The following is a 14519-nucleotide window of genomic DNA, read 5'->3' as shown; positions in this document are numbered from 1 at the left end:
TAATTGCACATTTTTAAACAGAGATTTATGAAGATGCTGAACTGTGTGCAACTACATACTGAAACACTGAGGTCCTGGATCTGTGGATACTGGTCTCTACACACAGCTAGGTGTGCAAATAATCCTTCTGAAGGCTACGGGACATCTCAGATGACCAGCATTAATTCTACATATTTGCAGAAACAAGGCCTTTCAGAATGGCTTTTCAACAGTTGGATTTTTTTAACCTAATAAATGGATTTTTTCTTTAATTTAGCAGTACAACTGCACATGACACATTAATACCAGTATCAGATATATACTACCTCATTAATAACAGTATCAGGAAAGGCCATTTTTTTTTAAGATTCCCACTCAGTCTTACAAGAGTGCCAAAGGATTGGAAGGACCAGAGATGTTCAAGTCTTTTAAGGTAAGTTTTCTCTGGCTCCACACACCTGGACTCATATTTGTTAGACGCAGTTAACTTCATACACTGGTTGAGAACCAATAAAACTCCTGTGGACACAGGTGTCGACACCTCAGACAGCAGGTACCATTTTGGATTACGGCCCAATAATCTCCTCAGTAAACCTCATGCCTCAGTAGCTGTTTGGAGTTGGTTTTAGAGGCAGAAATTCAGGCTATTACATAACTCCTTCCTGAGAATTTTGGACCTCCTACTTACCAGCTACTTGTGTATGTGAAACCCACAAATGGTAAATGATGGCCAGAAAATGCAGTGTGCGATGGCGGTGGCATCGTTTCCTAGAAAAATAACACAACAATTGAGGAAGATCCTACTAGAACAACAAAAAAAGGGGGTTCACATTTCAATCACATGGAAAGTGTTAGTGACCAAACCACGCTAACTAGATTGATGGTCATCCTTATCTACAACCCAAATATGAAATTGCATCACTAAATCTATTTTAATAGCATGCAATACATACAAATACAGACTGCTGGTACTATTTAAAAAAAAAAAAAAAAGAAAAAAGCTTTCTCTGTTGAAGAGAATAAATCAGATATTTACTAGAAAAAATAAGAACATGAAGGTTTTTGCCCATTTCTTCCTTCAGTGCTCCTTGTTCCTGCCAGAAAAAGAACCACAAACCTGTAACCATCTCTGAGCTTCTCCTCAGGCTAAGATTTCCGTGTCGCTAGACTACTGAAATCATTATAAATTCCAGTATTTTTAAGCATTCTCTTAACAGCATTCTCAAAGAGGCAACTTTGACATTTTTATACTCCAGGTACTCTCTCAGTCTCCTCTAATGCCTTCTTATACAATAGCCATCAAAATAAGCTCCCCAAGATGATGATTACCACACTTGAAGTGTTAAAAGGTTTTAAATTAAAAAAAAAAAAAAAAAAGGTAAAAATGATTTTTTTTTTCGGAAGCCAAACAGAAAAGAATCAGAAAGGAATCAGTTCTACATGTTTTTGTGTAAAACTCAGCAGGAAAGAACTGGAAAAGGCAAAAAAAAAAAAAAAAAAAAGAAAAAATTGTTTTCATTGGTCATCTTACATCAAAATCTTGACCTTTCAGCAGACAAAAAAAAAAAATCTTTACATCAAAAGGACTGCAGCATAAATAAAAAGCAGTACTGATGACACGGCTAGGCTGTGCAGGATCTTCAACTCTAGGAGGACCTGATGAGGACTACTTTGTAAAATACAGAATTCACTGCCTTTCAAATGCTTGAACTCGAGAGCTTTGCTACATCCCCCAGAAATTTTGGTACTCAGTATAAAAACTGAGGGAGAAAAAGGGAAAAACTGCAAGTTGCCTCATGCAGCCTGAGTGTTGGGCTCAGCTGCATGAAAGGGCTCTGAAACGAGCAGGTTCACACCACACACTTCGGTGTCCATTGAATCTCAGCTGGTAAAGGTGTTTCCCACGTTTGACAGTGCAAGCACCACCGCACCAGCAACAACCCATGCTGTCCACAGCCCCCCACAGGCCCTGGAAGCTCCGTGGAAATCAGATGCACAGGGTGGGGCAGAAACTAAAAGCAAGAGCAAGGAGAGCTCCTCAGCTTACACGCAAACAACAGATATCTGCAGCTTCCAACAAATATAAATGTATTTCCAAGGACACAATGCAAGGCATTCCTCCGATGCTATGACCCCTATCATCCGTCAGAGTAGCTGTTCCAAAGCACACAAACACTAACACGCTCAAAAATCAATCCTGGAAATGAGTTTTTTTAGCTAAAGCAAAATTATTTCACTCTCACAAGGCTTGCTCTTGAAAAATGGCTGAACCGCTTAGGTTGAGCTTTCCAAAAACTCCACCTGAGTCAGAAACCAAGCTTGGAAAATTTTAGTCAGGATGAACTGAACAAAAATCTGGCAGACCTGTGAGCAATTATGAACAAAGGACTACACTAAAATGTGTTATGCAAGCTTAGTGTAAGGGTCAACAACGCTGGGCTGGAAATACTGTGCCTTGCTAACTACTTATATAGGTATTAGTCTCCAAAAGAGCTGGACACTTAAGAATTTTCTACAGCAAATAATAGCTGTATGTGTTAGTTAAAGTGTGTGTAAAGTTAAGGTGACTTCCACAAAACTGAAAAAACCCTGAAGTTATCCTTACACCTACAGGCCTGGGAGAGTCAGTCTCCGCATTATGAATATATTCCACCCATCACTTTTTAAAAGATCGTTTACTTATCCCACATAATTAAAATCAGTGCTGAAAAAAATGCCATCTAAATATATTTTGTTGTATATCACAAAAGCAGGTTGGTCAAAACATTAGTTCTGTACTTACAGAATTCTTTAAGCAGTCGTCGTCCACATCAAAGTTCGATGTATCAGTGGGGCTGCTGACTTCGGGGATGTAAGGTGCCTCACAGTTTCTAATGTTATCCCAGTCAATCCCAGCAAAAAAAGGATGATTCTTAAAGTCCTCTATCCCGTTTTGTCCAAGTCGGTGCTCTCTGCTACAAATAAGCCTTCGAATGAGGTCCTTTGCACTTTCAGAGACATCCGCCACTTGAGTGGGAAACTGAAATCTCTCCTTAAAGATTAAAATAAGGAGAAACAGTTTATTACCAAGAAAAGGCTGCAAATCCAATCTTCCTAGTGAATATTATAGTGCAGAAAAAAACATGCTAATACTCAGGTTCTTAAACAAATGCAGTAAGGTTTCTAGAAAAAAAGACTTCCCCTAAAGACAGAAACTATTGAAAATGTGTCTTCTGTTTTTTTCTTGTTTATTTAAATTTCTCTCATACCCTTTTGGACACTACAACTGTGTCCAGGTGGAAGAACATTTAAGAATTTCCTGTATCAGCCAACAAATGGATCTGCCAGAAGAAAGTCAAGCAAATGGAGTGATGTAACATAGCCAAGATTTGCTCCTTGGAGTGGGCTAACAGCCACTTCTCCAAATCCAGATTTTTAGTTTTGAACAGCTTTATCCTATAGCAAAGCCACCTGCAACCCATAACTATAAACTTACTACATGGAAATACATTTTACGTTTTGCTTTTATGAACATAATTATTACATAAGAACTCATTTTTAAACAAGCCTCTAAAGTTATCCCTTATTAAAAATTAGCTTAGAGAGAGATGGAAAGAGAAAGTGCACTAACTTTGTGGTTCATTATTTTCCCATAGGTCTCCACCAAGGACTCTGCATAAAAGGGCGTTTCTCCGTAAAGCATCTCATACATGCAAACGCCTAGGGACCACCAGTCACACTCAGGCCCATACTTCCCTTTTCCATCTTCCATGGCCTGCAAAATTTCTGGAGAGATGTAGTCTGGAGTGCCAACTGCCACTGAAGATTGCACCTGTGGAAGTTACAATTTCGTCACTAAAATCAGCTGCTGTCATCGCCAGCCCTGCTCTGTGGGGCACTCTGCCTGTACACAGACTTGGTCTGTGGTTCCAGTTGTAACAATGACATCTAAACACAAAAAAAAGGCTTCTAAACCCATAAAAATTACTAGGCACACACGCCACTGTTAATAGGCATTCCAATGATTTACTTTGGATAAAGATTTATGAATATTTAATATTGGAGAAAGAATGAAACTGTTCGTTCTTATGCTTGAGGTTGTTAAGAATTAATTCCCTGTCAGGTAATCACATACGATAGCCCAAGTACTTGGTAACACTCTGGGCCATGGAAGGGCATTCCTGCCATACCGCCAGGCTCTGCAAGTTCCAGTATCCTACTGCAACATCATGATGTGTGCGAATTGTATCTCATCCTACTCACACTAAAGCTCCCATTTCCAGTAAAGATTTGAGCTCAGGGCTCAAAAACAAAGAGGATAACACAGTCCACCAACACATACCTTCTTCCATATTGGTAGTGCACCTTCCTTGTATTTATTTCTGGGTTAAAAAACCTTTAACAAACAGTAAATCCCAGCAGTAAGCGTTTCATTTTGAACTGATGTTGACTGTGTGCCAATACCATTACCACCCCATTTCATTCTAAACACTTTTTCTCTCTAATTAGCACGTATTCTATTCTCAAGCACAGGACAGAAGGAAAGGTGTTTGGGAATATATCATTCTTTCCAATTACCGTTCCATCTTCCATCAGTTTCAGACAAGAACCAAAATCTGCTAATCGAATATGCCCATTCATATCCATCAAGATGTTGTCTGGTTTGATATCCCTGCAAACAAAGCAGATTTCAGAATCAGTATAAAAATATAACACATAAAATAGAGCCCACGTCTCAGTCCTGATCCGGCCATGGCAAAGGAGCAGCAAAAGGATCACTGGTATGACCAAACTCGCACCAGCAACATCCCCACGACGGGGCCGGGAAAGGCGGGGGGCCCTGCACAGCGCGGCAGGCTCGGCAGGAGCCGCGTGCCGGGGCCTCCCGCGGCGGCGAGCAGGCTCTCGCTCGCGCTGGGAGCGCGAGGCGCTGCAGCCGCGCCGGGAACGCCTGCGGGGCTTGTGCCGGAGACCGGGAACAACTGCAGGACACGGGCCGGGGAAACCTCGAAATAGGGACTGCGTTTACACATTCAGTGTCTTCCATCTGCACTTGTTTCTTTCTCTTGTGCTCACAGGCGCTTGAGATGTTTTTCTGTCAAAAACTTGGTTGCAATGACCAACAGAGCCATTGGTTTTGTATCAGTCTTCTATTGTAAATAAATAGATATGAAACTATTGCAGGCACATATATTTATGTAATAAACTTTATTTATATATATGTAATATATGGAAACTTATAGCATGAACTTTATATATAAATACATAACTTATAAGCATATATGTTTTTTCCATTTCCATTTTCTTTTACAAAATTAAAACCCGATTCCCTCAAAAACCTAGAAAGTTCATTTACAGAAGTGAAACTGCTACAGCAAACTCCCTTTCTTCCCTGGATGTTGAAGGCAGCATTTTCCACTCCCCACTATGACTGACTGTGACGCTCAACCGTCCCCATTCCCGCTCAACAAGTTCACGTGGGCCTGGAAGAGCAGCAGTGGTCCCAGTTACTACTGCAGTCACAGCCCTGTGCTGCCCCTGACAGGCAAAGCCAAAAATAAACCAACAGGACATAAAATAAAATGCACTGCTAATTCAAATGCAATCCAGAAGTCCATTTGCTATCTACTGCATCTTAGGATGTACATACACTAGTACTCAAATGTAAAGAGGTGTGACAGGGTAAACACACAGTACTGCAAGCACTGAGAAATGCAGGCAGCCTCGTGTGGCCCACGCAGCAAACAAATTTCAGCAGACACCTTGGGAAACACTCACAAAATGAAAACCAAACACTACTTCAGAAATCACACTTCTGTTTTTACATACAAGGGCATAACAAAAAGGATCCTTCACAAAGCAGAACGTAAGAATTAGCTGAGCGCATTCCCCAAATCACATTCTTCAGCTCCATTTTTGCTGACACTGACTATGCCAAAGAATTTTCACCGCCAGATTGAGATAGTTTTATTTATTTTACATTGACTGACCAAAACATTCCTTAAGCGTGTTCCTAAACAAAAATAAACACGTGCTATTGAGACCTCTGGAAATCTAATTTCTGTATAAAACACTCTGCAAAAACACGCACCCCAAATGAGGTTCCATTTAGAAGCTGGACCTGATCCAAGGTAAACAAACCCACGAGGCACCTTCGAGGCTCCACGGACCCAAGCTCTATCTGTTAATACATTCTCGAGCAGAGGGGCCAAACCAACCCCCCCAACACGCACTCCATATCTCCCAAAACAACAGAAAAATCTCACCCTGTCAGCACTATGCAAAACCCAAACTGCAAACAGCGCTGAACACGCTCCGAAAAACAAGTGCTTCCTGCAAAGGCAGCTGTCTGAGGCTCCAAGGAGACTTCTCATGAGCAACTTGCACAACTAAGGGGAGGGATAGGAAGAAAGACCAAGTAAAGGCCTACAAATACCTCAGGGCTTGTGTCCAGCTCATGGACAACTGGTCTGAACTCAGCTGAACTGCATTAAGAGAAGAGAGCCTGGGAGACAAGAATTGCTGGCACCTGTGGAAGGGAGCAGGCTGCGGGCAAACGCAGAGTTAGGGAATTATGAAAGATGGAGGGGAAGGAGGAAGGGCAGCATTGCTGCGGTGTAACTACAGAGTTAGGAGGAGATGGTTAGGGGGAAAAATAACGTGCCAGAAGCCCTGTTACCTCTGCCGAGCCGGCAGCCTTTGGATTCCATTAGAATTATGGGGCTTATTTCAGGTTTATGTTCTTGGGGCACTTGGTGTCTATGAGGCAACGGAACCGATTCCTTCTCCTGGTCCAACAGAGCCTGTTCCCTCTCAGGGTGCCCCCACATTCCCGCCCCCGGCCGGGCCGCACGGGCGCTGCCGGCGGCACCAGCTCCTCTGCAGCCCACGGCCACTGCTCCACAGCCCATCCAACCACGGCACCTCCCTCCAGCCTCATCCTTTCCCTGCAGCTTCCTCGTCCATCAGCCCCACTCCGAATTCCTGAAAACGCTAAGAACAGGTTGGGTTTTGGTTTTAAAATCCACGCCTGCAGGCCAACTGCCTTGACTCCATATCTCAGGTTCATTATCTCTCAGCGACAGCCCTGGTGCTCAGGGAAATACTCCTACCATCCAGCTGGAGAATGCAGACCACTAATACTGTAATAATCTTGCAATTAGTTCACTGCAGTTTAAGGAAAAGGAGAAAAATTATCTTACGAAGGGATTCTGCCTCTTTTTTTTATTTTTAAATAAATGCCACATCAGCCTGAAAGGATCCAGAAGTTGAAAGTAGGGAAATCCCTTAATAAAAATATCTATTTAAACTGAGACTTCATCCTAAAGAAAAATCATGGGATGCCTTCTGCTCTTTGGACTGCATCGGCTTTGATTACCTCACACAGGAGGCAACGAGAGCCACAGAGCTGCTGGCACAACGTGGTGCTCCGGGCATTTGCAGACTTGGAATTTTGTAGACATTTTGTTCAGACAATTTTGTTCAGCCAGGGAATGCTGTAGGAACAATCAGAGAGATATCTGCAACCTCACTTGCACACAACAATTTGAGGGGCTGTTCAAACTTCAGGTTGGTTAATCTGGATGACTTCCTTCGTCTCTCTATCAAGTTTACTTTCTTAAGCCACAACTACAACTCGAGCATTTTACACATAGAACTGTATTAATATAACCAATTAATATAACCAACAACCATTTGGGATTATTACCGTTCATTTTTATTTCTATTAATAAGCTAGTGTAGAATTCCATTTGTGCAGCAAGACTCAAGAAAATCTATTCCCTCTGGAAAACGCTAACTCCACAGCACATTCTCACTGCAAAACAAACTAAAAAGAATACATGTTGTATATCCTTTCCTGCATTCGTTCCCCTTACTCAACGAAACCTGAGGAACCCTGAGTTCTTTCAAATTAAAATTTGGCCTAAATGACCTATGGAATTCCCTCCAACAGGAATTAACCTACAATCACAGAGCTTCAAAGCATACGAGTTGTGGGGTTTACCCAAGTCCTTCTCTGAATGCTGGAATCAGGGTTATTCAGTATTTACAAGACAGCACGCTGACAGGCCCCAGGGCTGCAGGGGAGGAAGCAGCACATTAAAACCACAAGAATCTTACTTAATTTTGTTTCATGAGCAGCATCACGCAGGTAGGGGAATAAAGACACAGAAAGGAATACGCATCAACACTAAATACAGTGACATTTAGCGGAAGAACCGTGACAGAATAATTGAACAGCAGCAGTGTCAGCCAAAGATTACACTAATGAACCAACTCAAGAGCAATGAGTTGTGTTACGTTATTTTTCTGTGAAATCTTCACATGAGGAATATTCTGTTAAACCATCGGTGCAAATGAAAGTAAGGGCAGATGAGAAAAACAAATTGGTTTCAGGTGCAACTGTTGGCGCGGAGCGACTGATCCAGACAACTTATCGCTAATTGAGGATATCACAGCACATTACGTAAGCATTATATATACAGGAGCATTCCCAAAAAAGATAAATCAAAAGGTTAAAAGCAGACATCAAAAGTTATAATTATCCACTCTTACAAGAGCAGCGTTATCTTCTGCCAAGTTACCTACTCTAAAAGACACATCCTAGCCCTGACTGCCAGGCTGCCTGCACAGCTTATCCAGGACTCCTTCAAAGCACCGGGTTATCCTTAGGCAGGACAGAAGTCTGGCAAACTGCTAAATTCCCTCCCTCTCGTTGCTGCAGACGCGCTTTTCTTCCACGCTCCTCCTCTTGTCACCCAGTAAAGCTTCCAGCTTTTCGCATCGGTGAAAAAATAACCAAAGCGCCTGGTTTTGGCAGCATTTCAAGCAAACAGGACAATTTGGTGAATGACATTTTCATTAAGGTACTCAGCAGTGTCATCCTGGCAGCCCCCTTAAGGGAGGATCCAGTGCCCAGGCTGGCAAGCTCCCGGCAGGAATGCTCCCGATGGATCCCTTATTTCCCAGGCAAACCTACTGGCGCTGCAGTCCAGCAGTTTATGTGTTTTCCATGAGGCTGTCCTGGGTTCCATCAAGGCTGCCACGTGCTGCCAGCCGAAGCTTATCTGCATTCCAGTGAGCACAACTAGGCGGAGGCTCCATCTGGCAGGAAGACCAACGTGCTGCTCGTGCAGTGGGCAGTTATCCGGGAGCAATCCCAGCGGGATAAACTGCCCGAGATACGGGCATGGGAAACGGCGGAGGCTGCGGCTCGTTAACTGCGCCTCCTCCCAGCCAGACGCTCCTCCACCTTTGGGAGGAATCCAGGAAGGGCCCATTCCCATTTAATTCCAAGTCATTTCCATGGCTTTGATCGCAGCCTCTTTATTTACATAGTACCCAAACAGTTGCATCATGTTTGGGCACAGAACAGAACCGGCTTCGCGGGCAGCTCACAAGCAAAAGCGGGCAGCTGCGACAGGCAGCGGTGCTAACTGCCTTCCAGCCTGCAGGAGCAGGCAAGAGAGCAGCTGAACGCTTCAAGATTTAAGTCCTAATAAGCAAAGCAACATGGAGAAAAGGAAGAAATGACAAAAAATGATCTACAGAAGGTACATTTTGCTTTTACTGCAAAGAGACAGTCCCACAGATGTAACGCATACACCAAAGGACTAAGCCGTGTCTTTTGATCCGCGCTGTGTGTGGACAAGACAAGCAATAACGGGCTTGAATTCCAATACAAAATACTCAGATTATACATCAGAAAACATGTCCATAGTAAGGACAGGAGGACTGGAAAAAACTGCTTCAGGAAATTCTCTGTCTCCATCATTGCATGTTTTTAACCAGTTAGACAAACAGATGTCAGAAGTGGTTTGGATACAGTTTGATCTTGCCCTGCAGCAGAAGTATTAGCTGATGTCTCAAGGACTCTCCCAGTCCTTCTCTCCACTGCTGTGGATCCTTTTGTAATTTCTGCCACTAAGCTAAGTATTCTGGCAACAACACAGCATCCACTTTATAGTATCCACTCTTTTTTATGACTCCCAAATTGTAACAAGGAAGTAACAGCAAACAACAGGAGAGAGCACATCATCCATCACATGGCACCTGGGCTTTGTTCCATTCCCGACCGCTTAATCCGTGGGCACTTCGGAATGTATGCCCCATCGCATAACGTTATAATAGGGGGACAGGAGCACAAAGGTAATTCCTTGATTTATACCCAACCTTTCTGGATAGGAAGCCTGATATTAATGTAACGCATTTTGAACCAGCTAAGAAAATGTGGTGGTTAGATGAAATAGCTGGACTATCAAAAACTGGAGCTGCACAAAAATAATTGGGATCTCACAGCACAGCAAGAACATAGGAACTAATAACTTTCCTCAGGATTGTCTCCTACTTGAGCTATTCCAACAACTGTTAAAGACTCAAATATAAAACTGGGCATACATGAAGGATTACACATTTCATGTTTAATAATGCACTTATGTTGGACACAATAGTATTTTTAAGTAAGAACTCATGCATAGAAACATGAGAGCCTTATGGTGTGTTTCTTTCCAGCTTTCAGCAGTTTTCAATAGCTATTATTGATGGCTTCCCAGGATGCAGAGAACTGGAGGCAGAGTTGTAGAAGGTTGGGAAGACGTACAAACAAAAGATGGCAGGAACAAAACAGGAAAACAGTCTACTTTATTAGAAACAAAAGCCAATTTAACAATCCTCTGGTTTGAGAAGTCCACACATCAGCATAGGAAACTGGCTCCTAACTGCATGCAATTTGTGAAACTCAAGACAGACAATGCTGAGGAAATGAGATAAATAACCTTAAATGAAATAAGACAAGTTGTAACACAATTGCAGAACAATACCAAGTGCTGGAGGTACCATGCCATCCACTAATGAAAGTTACTGCAGAATTACAATGTTTAAAGCAAAAGGAATAGTCAAAGCCCAAGTGGACATGGCCCTGAACAACCTGCTGTATCTGATCCTGCCTAGAGCCTAAGGTCTGGACCACTCTCCAGAGGCACCTTCCAACCTCAGCTGCTCTGTGGTTTGGTCATTATTTCCAAAGCTGACTGGTCAGTTTTCTTTCGATAACAGGATTCTGATTCGGTCGTACTGAATCTCTCTAAATCCAACTCTCCAATGCACTGACAGCAAGGAGATACATGTTGACTTGTAGCTGTGTGGATAGCTTGAGTTCTGCTAGCTCTAGTGACAATGTGTCTTTAACCTCATTACTGACGAGGGGACTATTTTTATCCTGGAGGTTGCTGTAATGCAGATTATACCAAATAAAGAATTGAAAAGTCTCTCTGCAAAACTCTACACAAGCCTGATTTAAAGAGAGAAAATAGTCATTGATCATGTTCTGATATTTAATAGTAGATGGACTTATAAAATTCATTAAAATGAAAAATTCCCTTTCCCTGCTTTAAAGCCTGAGAAGCTGAAAGCCTTGTTTTATCTCTCAATGCTCAAATCTTTAACACTGTTGATACTACATGGTTAATAAATGCCATCAAGATGGGCTTCAAACCCTCAGACAACCCTAAATGAGAAGCACAATGAGTCACAAATGAGTCTCTTCCCCAAGTATCTCTCTCTCTTGCCTTTCCTTTTTGGTGCAAGAGCTATCAAGGCACATAAATCTCTAACCTCTCTGCCTAACTAATTGTATTGAAACTCACTGTCCAGTCATCTGAACTTAGCAAAGCAAAACAAGAAAATCTGTCCCTTTAAAACCAACACCCCCAAGACCAGATTTACAGGAAGATTATTGGATGATAACACTGATGAATTTGCTAAAGATGTAAACCAGGCTCTATCCTGCCTTCAATTACTTATTCAAACTTCCACATTCCAGTGCAAGGACTACTTTTCTCACTGCGTTATCATAACGCATTCTTCAGTTGAAAGGTCTGTAAAACTGTTCAAGAGCATTATATATATATTCAATAACACCTTTTTTTTTTTTTTAAATCATTACTAAAGAATATTCTCAGGAACACTCAAGCAACAGAACACGCTGCATAAATACACCCCAACAGCAAAGGGATTAAATAGCCAGGACTGTTTGCTTATTTTGTTCTGGAGAACCCAACTACACACAGGCAGGAGGTTCCAAAATGAGTGTTTAAATTATGCCTTTATGGGACTAATGAACTGTGCCTACAGTGAAAACTACTGTAACTACCTGAAATAAGGAACCTCTGAGAAAAAAGGAAAAAAAAAAACCCCACGTATCTAGTGAGCAATGCATTCCAGTAGGACTCTGAAGAAAAAAGCCCTTAAAAACAGGCTCTGGACCAGAGCTTTTCCCATGGTAGGCTATGCAGTATTTGCAAAAGACAGGTTGGGAATCCTTAACATATACAGCATTCAGAAAACAAAACTAAACTCAAACACTGTCAGTCTACCTCAACCTCTTCTTCCTGTCTTCTTAGAAGCTACTAGCACATGGAGTAGAGGACCAGGCTGAGGGCACTCCATACTCTGGCGTCTCTAACCTGCCCAGCTGTCACAATGCTTTTTTTGGATCCAAGCATTATGCTTTTAAATTAGACCAAGTTTCACATTCCTCAGCGGAAACTCCACACCACGGACACGCACTAGAGAAAACGGCCCTTTGAGTCAATGCTGGAGAGAGCAACGGCCTTACAGGTCATGTCCAAAGCTGAGTGAATACTGGGAAACACCAAGTACACCCTAGACAAGGAACTACCATGCACCTTCAAATACCAATAGATGCAGCTTGTTTCGAAGGTGTAAACTTCACTTGACAGAACTATTTTTGCATTGCTGAACTATAACCTTTTGCTGCATTCTACAGTTTCCCACAAAAATGCGGGAGTAAAAATATTATGATAATTTAAAAAAAAATTCTGCCATGTCAAGTTGACTGGAATTTCATGATGGTTTTTAAGACCTTAAGAGATTACTAACTCCACAACCAACACCCTGCAGCATATTCTGAAGATTAAAAAATTAAAGTCTGTTAAGTAAGGCTAATTCATGTCAAAGCTTTTAGATTTCTAATAGCACCGTGAGTTGCAGGCGGGTAAAGCAGCAGAAAGAGTAAGCTCCTTAAGAATGTTGTGTCCATCTGCGAGCACCATCTGCCAAAGAAAGTCTGAAAGAGGAGGCTAAGGAGGAATCCTGAATATGCCCAGCTGCTATACTATAAATTGCTACCTATGCTAGGCAGTATTAACACATATCTCTAGGCAAATACTGGCTTTTTATCCCTTGGATTCCCTTTTGGGATGTGCAGTCTTTGTTCTCTGCTGGCTTTTGCTGCAATTGTATGTAGTGTGTGAAACTTCTGATCGATTGTGAGAGTGACTGAGGCAACAAACGTGGGACTTGATTGTTTCTGAGGATGACAGCTAAAACCCACCTGGCAGATGCATTTTTTTAAAAAAAATGCTGATAACAACAGAACAATTGACAGAAGAACGTTCAGTCAGAAGCTGAATAACACAGCATGTTTATACATGTAAATATCATGTATGTGCATATTACTATGTGGGTGTACATAGATGGATATATGTTTATTTTTTTTTAATCATCTGCAATATGTGCAAACCTCCTGAGCTGAAGCAAGGGGTTAGGAGCAGACCACTACAACATTTCTGGGACTCATCACGAAGGCAGCCCTGCTGCTGGACCCACACTGCCTCCCACAAAAACTCTTCCCGTCTCCTGTTCTGCCTTCCTCTGGGAATGACTACAGAGACACATGGAGATTTATGGGAGATGAGAGATGGGAAATCTCTACACAGATGAGTTTTGGGATCACCCTGTGCCTTTTATTTTGTCAGAGGAAAGATATATGGTCCTAATATAAGGTTGGTCTCCCTTCTATTTACTCCACCACCAAAATAAAACACCATTTCTGAAGCCATAAAAATAGATTAAAGACAAGAAAAAAACGCACGTACTTTCAGGACTAAAAAAAATGAACTAATTGTTTTGTGTTCTTGAATCACATGGGAAACAGAACAGACATAAGTAGCAAATGCTGCAAAGCAAACCCCAGAGGCTAAAAGGATTGTCTTACAACAACAAGAAAACCCATGCCATCCTGAGAAAGCAAATATATACATCAATTGCTTGCCAGAGCTGCTGCAAGCATCTGAACAAAACACCGTTATAACCTATATATTTTTCTGTTCTTTTCCCCAGGCCAGTATGGCTTTAGATTTCACATATTTTCTGACAGACTGCCTAGCAGGATGCAGAATGTTTCAGAAACAAAGCTTCCATAGAGTCATTTTAACGCACTGCACAGATCTCTTTTTTTCCTCCTCCTTTCATGCAGTAAGGGCTTATTCAGCAGTTACACAAATACTTGTGTTTCTTATTCTTTTAATGGCAGTCAATGTTGTTAAGAAGATCTAGTGACAAACAGGGAAAAGACAAAGGGCTACTGAAGCATCTCAGCCAAAAGCACAGCTTTTTCAAAGATCTCTTCTACCCAAGCGTGCCCTAAATCAACAGTATGTAGGTTAAATGCTAATAGGAAGATGACTTCTTTCTAGGGGGCACCTAGAAAGTAGAACACTAGAGCAAAGAAGCTGCTACTCCTGAAACAATAAAATTAA

At 41.9% G+C, this 14519-nt stretch overlaps 1 protein-coding gene across 3 annotated transcripts in view; it reads right to left on the bottom strand.

Moving 5' to 3' along the window:
* The window catches only part of CDC42BPA (CDC42 binding protein kinase alpha), a 145552-nt gene that overhangs the window by 57993 nt on the left and 73040 nt on the right, over positions 1-14519 (bottom strand). For all 3 annotated transcript variants that reach the window (XM_026048044.1, XM_026048043.1, XM_026048045.1), the window contains 4 exons: positions 4537-4630; positions 3590-3790; positions 2762-3010; positions 668-747 (listed from right to left, as the gene is read on the bottom strand). In XM_026048044.1, coding sequence (XP_025903829.1) covers positions 668-747; positions 2762-3010; positions 3590-3790; positions 4537-4630 — 624 coding nt within the window. The remainder of the gene's footprint in view (positions 1-667; positions 748-2761; positions 3011-3589; positions 3791-4536; positions 4631-14519) is intronic.

This window comes from Nothoprocta perdicaria, unplaced genomic scaffold (genome assembly GCF_003342845.1).
Source record: "Nothoprocta perdicaria isolate Ctin4 unplaced genomic scaffold, notPer1 scaffold_51, whole genome shotgun sequence".
In the NCBI taxonomy this organism is placed as follows: domain Eukaryota; kingdom Metazoa; phylum Chordata; class Aves; order Tinamiformes; family Tinamidae; genus Nothoprocta; species Nothoprocta perdicaria.
This window is presented reverse-complemented; position numbering and strand designations above follow the sequence as displayed.